Below are 5,419 nucleotides of genomic sequence, written 5' to 3'. Positions count from 1 at the left end.
TCTTAAGCACAGCAGTCTGTTGTGATGCTGGACACCAGCCGATACAGGCAGCTCATAGCTGACCAAGTGAGCATGAGCTCACAGCCGAGTGAGTGAGCACGAGCTCACAGCTGGCCCAGTAAGCGTGAACTCACAGCTGACCGAGTGAGCATGAGCTCACAGTTGGCCCAGTAAGCGTGAACTCACAGCTGACCGAGTGAGCGTGAGCTCACGGCTGGCCCAGTAAGCGTGAACTCACAGCTGACCGAGTGAGCGTGAGCTCACGGCTGGCCCAGTAAGCGTGAACTCACAGCTGAGTGAGCATGAGGTTAGCCAGTCAATGCTTCAATGTACTGCACTGTGAAGCTATAATGTCCAGTACTATAGGTGCATTAGATAAATTTGAATTTGTGCTGCTTTTAGTTTTTACAATAGATTGATGTTATATAGCCTAAATATAAGTTGAGGAGCATCCATACAAGGCGCCTATTCCTTTTGCTTTCATGAGTTAATGGGAAACCTAGGTTGTTTCTGTATCTTAGTTATTTGAATAGTAAACATGGGCTTGCGCACATCTCTTTGTTTTTCTGATTTAATTCTCTTTAAAAATATCTAGTGATTGTGTAATCTACACCATCTATCAGAAGTTGGGTAATGTCCTCGCTTCAATCCACAAAACTGGAACATTATGTCATGACCAGATGATACAGAAGAGGAAGATAGAGAGAGGAGAAGGAGGGTTGATCTCTTATGCTTCCAAATCTATATTGTGAAAAATTAGACATCTACTCATTTTATATATAAATTAAAAGAATAAATAATAAAGCAAGGTAAAATAATGTTATCTCAAAAATTTAAAAGGACAGAAGAAGAATTAAAAGAAAAAAGAAAAGGAGGAAAAGAACAGAAAATATGGAGACAGACTGTGGAGGCAAAGTGAGGAAGAAGAAAGAAGGAAGGGAATATCATTGTATCCTTAGAGTTGCATCTGTGAGTTACACTGAATATGTGAAAAACTAACATTTAATGAGTGTTTATATTTTACATTCTATTTTAAAATTTTTGATTATGTGTAATACTTGCGTGATTTAGGGGTACAATGCAATTTTTCAGTATCTACGCATAGTTTAAAGCAGTAACTCCAGGCAATGAACCATTCCATTTCCTTGTCTTGTGCTTGCAGCCTGTCAGCCCCTTTCTTACAGTTCTTTATATAGACTATACTTCAATGTGAATCATTGTCACACTAAGATGCTGTCACACTAAGAACCTATTATGTTCCCTCTTCTATGCCTTGGAACATTATCCAATCTTATGCCTTTCACTTTCCTCCACATTTCCCAGATTCTGGTAATCACCATTTTGAATTTAATGGATAATAAACACTAATATTGTTTTAAGCTTCCTAATATGAGAGGTAGCATGTATTACTTGTTCTGCTGTGTTGAGTGTGGGTGCAGTGTCCAAAGCCTTTTGACCATCCTCTACTACTTTCCCATGCCACAAGCAGGGAGCTGGATGGGAAGTGGAGCAGCTGGGACATGAACTGATGCCCTTATGGGATCTGCACTTGGAGATGGAGAATTAGCCAACTGAGCAATAAGGCCAGGCCCTAATCTAGCATTTACTGCTGTGTAGTTAATTACTTTATATTTGATTTTATTCATTTTCCCCATTAGCATTTGAATGGAAAACTCTAACAATGGTATGGTTATTGGTTAATTTCAAATATCATTATGAATTGCATCAAACCTATATGTGTATCTGTACACTGGACCACCTTTTAAAATTAAAGGTTCTATGTCTGCTATCACATAACTAGGAAAACACAATTTAGGGGGGGTGTCTGCTGATATAGAATAAATACATAGAAATGAAACAGATATGTTATAATTTATTATTTTAGTTCTTGTTTATTCTCCTGTGGAGTGTTATCTTTTATATATTTTTTGTTGGATACTATGGTTAGAGAAGTACTAAACCTTTGATTATGGAGTGAATTGAAATATTTTTTGTAAAATTAAAGAAAAAAGGAAGGAAGGAAGGAGGGGTATTGAGGGAATGAAAATGGGAGAGAGGTTTGGCTATCTTATAATTTTACTCATAGGAAACATAAGATCTGTTCATTTTGTTTTAATGAAAAATAAAAGGTAAATCAATGCTCTGATGTATCCTATTTTGTAGGATTGAAAACGAAGTGAGGCTTTGGGACCATAAGAATGTCAATTAACATCCATGCACAAGCTTCTAAATCACTCCCTAGCATTTTTCATCTCTTTATTTCTCAGGGTAAGGATTTAGAAAATATGTTGAAACAGAGTAAAACATGGTGAGACATTTGTCTGCCCCAAGTGATGTGGAAAGACCGCACATACATGAAGATACATGGCACAAAGCAGAGCACCACCACGTGATGAGGGCAGCGCAGGTAGAGGGCCTCGGGTGCACCAGCGTTAGAGCTTTGGCAGACAATGAGGAGTATCCATGTGTAGTATATCAGGAGCAGAATAAAGTATGTTACAGCAACAACCTCACTGCCAGAATTTGTTAAAATGTCCAAATTGTAGGAATCCATGCAAACCAGCTTGACTGCCAGTAGTAAATACTTTTCACATCTGTTTCAAAATGCTTATTTTTTAAAAATATATTTCAAAATAACGAAGGCACTGTTTAATATTGGACTTCTACCATCTTGATGAATTTTGTTCGACTTTCTCTGCATCGATCCAACCACCCTTTTTGGAAAGGAATCTTAAAAATTTCAAAAGTACCCTGTGTTTCTCAATTACCTTTTTAAACCTAAGTATCACTTCTAGGCTTCACGAAGGCTCTCCACAGTTTCCTCATGGCTATCTTCATTTCTTTGTTTCGCAGACTGTAAATAAGAGGATTCAAAATAGGGGTGATGACAGTGTAAAATACAGACAAGAACTTATCCACAGAGTGGTTGCCAGAGGGCCATATATAAATGATGATACATGGGCCAAAGAAGAGAACCACTACTGTGATGTGAGCAGCCAGTGTTGAATGGGCTTTTGAGTGCCCAGCAGAAGAGTGCTTCCTAATGGTTGAGAAGATTCGACTGTAAGAAACAAGCAGAACGAAGAAGCAGCTCAGGGATATGACTCCACTATTTGCAACAATGACTATCCGCACACTATAGGTGTCTGTGCAGGCAAGTCTGGAAAGCAGAGGGAGGTCACAGAAAATGCTGTCCATCACGTTGGGACCACAGAAAGGCAAATTCACAGCAAAGGGTATCTGAAGGCCTGAGTGGAGGAAACCTAAGAACCATGAAATCAATACAAGGAAAACACACACCTTCTTGTTCATGATGACTCTGTAGTGTAGAGGCTTACAAATGGCCACATACCTGTCATAAGCCATGGAAACCAGCAGTATCATTTCAACCACACCCAGTAAGTGAAGAAGAAATATCTGAGTAAAACAGCCAGCAAAAGAAATTGTCTTATGGTTTTTGACTAAGTTTGCAATCATCTTAGGGGTGGCGAAGGAAGCAAGGGTCATATCCACAAATGAGAGATTAGCAAGGAGAAAATACATGGGAGTGTTCAGATTTGGGGTGTAAGTCACTGTGATCACAATGAAAAGGTTTCCAACAATTGTGGCCACATAGATAACCAAAAAGAGTGCAAAGAGAAGAAACTGAGTATCTTGGGAGTTACTGAATCCCAGTAAGATGAATTCTGATACTTGAGACTGATTTGATACTTCAGTGGACTCCATCGTAGGTTTGTTCTCAGATCCCTGTGGAAAGAATAAAGAGATCATTCATATAAGATATTATGAAACCTTGTCATTACTTTGGGTCACTCAATAATTTTCTTAAATTTTGAAATTCAGTGATATCCTGCATTGCTTCTTTTTTTAATATTTATTTTTATTGTAAAGTCAGATAAACAGAGAAAAGAAGAGACAGAGAGGAATATCTTTGCTTTGCTGATTCACTTCACAAGCGGCTGCTTCGGGTGGAGCTGTGCTGATCTGAAGCCAGGAGCCTCTTCTGGGTCTCCCACGCAGGTGCAGGGTCCCAAGGCTTTGGGCCATCCTCCACTGCTTTCCCATGCCACAAGCAGGGAGCTGGATGGGAAGTGGAGCAGCTGGGATTAGAACTGGTGCTCATACTGGATCCCAGTGCATTCAAAGCTAGGACTTTAGCCACTAGACCATGGCACTGTGAATGCCTGCATTACATCTAAGCAGGAATCAGATAGTTCATGGAGGACTTCTAACCCCAGTTTTTAAATAAGAGCCTATTCATGTGTCAAGTTTCTCTCAGCCAAACATGAGCTCAAGAGGGGCATTTGCCTCATCTTCATAGGCCAAAAGAGACCCTTCGATCTTCAGGTGGTTTGTGTTTTTGTGGGCTGCAATGTGGCTTAATTTGAAATTATTGGAGAGCAAAAGGGGTTGGCAGAACCTCCTTTAAAGAGTGACTCTTGAAGCGAATGGTCTTCCAAACTGTGATCTCCAGAGTTTTGAAAAGTGTTGCATTTTAGCAGACACAGAGATGCCTGTGGATAAGAGAGTGTGTGAACTTCAGAATGAAGTAGACTGCTCTCTACCAGATCCGGAGTGGATGTCTACTCCTCCCCCTTAGAAAGTCTTTCCGGCCTTTCTTCCAGATGTGAGTGTCCATGCCAACTGCCTTCTGTGACTGGAGTCCACATTGCTACTGTAGTTTCATAGGCCCCTAAAATGCAGACAATGGAGAAGTGATTGGCTCAGCTGTCAAAAGGTCATCTAGGGCATCTGCAACCCATATTACAGCGCCTGAATTTGAGTGCTTCTCTGTTTCCGATTCCAGCTTCCTACTATGAGCACACCAGAAGGCAGTGGATAGTGGCTCACAAAGTTGGTTCTTAGCTACCACGTGGTAGACCAGGATATAGTTTCTGGGCTCCTAGTGTAAGCCTGGCTCAGTCCTGGCTGCTGCATGCCACTACAATGGATGGAAGTGTTCATTGTCTCTGCCTTTCAAATAAATGAAAATAAATATATTTTTAAGATTACAAAAATTTGAAGTCAGCCAAGATTAAATAGCAGGGATGGATATTCTGAATCTTAGGGGCCTTGAAAAAATAGCAAAAATTATTGTAACAAGGACTCACATAGTGGAAGGAAAAGAAACATCTGTGAGCATAAGTGACATCATTTGTGATATCTCAAAGCCTTTATCCCCACTTTCAGCTCACATGTCACTTTTTAGTTGCAGTTGTAAAATTATATCCCATGAACATATCATAGTTTGCCATTCACATGTTGGCCATAGTCTTTACTAGGCCTCCATTCATATTCTTGCACAGCATCACAGACCTGTGCTTGATGAAAGACAGCTTTGTTGACTCTCCCAAGCTTAGGCTGCTGTTCAAAGAGGTAGAATATTGTGTTGCAAAGTGGGGGATGATACCGTGTGTGT

General features: G+C 40.1%; 1 protein-coding gene across 1 annotated transcript; it reads right to left on the bottom strand.

Annotated features, from left to right (window-relative positions):
* Nucleotides 1-2,778: 2,778 nt before the first annotated feature.
* Nucleotides 2,779-3,775, bottom strand: LOC121149033 (olfactory receptor 4K17-like). Its single transcript, XM_040969456.1, has one exon. The coding sequence runs from the start codon at nucleotides 3,769-3,771 to the stop codon at nucleotides 2,779-2,781; it is 993 nt and encodes a 330-aa protein (XP_040825390.1). The 5' UTR covers nucleotides 3,772-3,775.
* Nucleotides 3,776-5,419: the final 1,644 nt, after the last annotated feature.

Source organism: Ochotona curzoniae, unplaced genomic scaffold (assembly GCF_017591425.1).
Source record: "Ochotona curzoniae isolate NIBS_2020 unplaced genomic scaffold, NIBS_Ocur_1.0 scaffold_4701, whole genome shotgun sequence".
NCBI lineage: Eukaryota > Metazoa > Chordata > Mammalia > Lagomorpha > Ochotonidae > Ochotona > Ochotona curzoniae.
The sequence above is the reverse complement of the archived record's forward strand: the minus strand, read 5'-3'. Positions and strand labels throughout refer to the sequence as shown.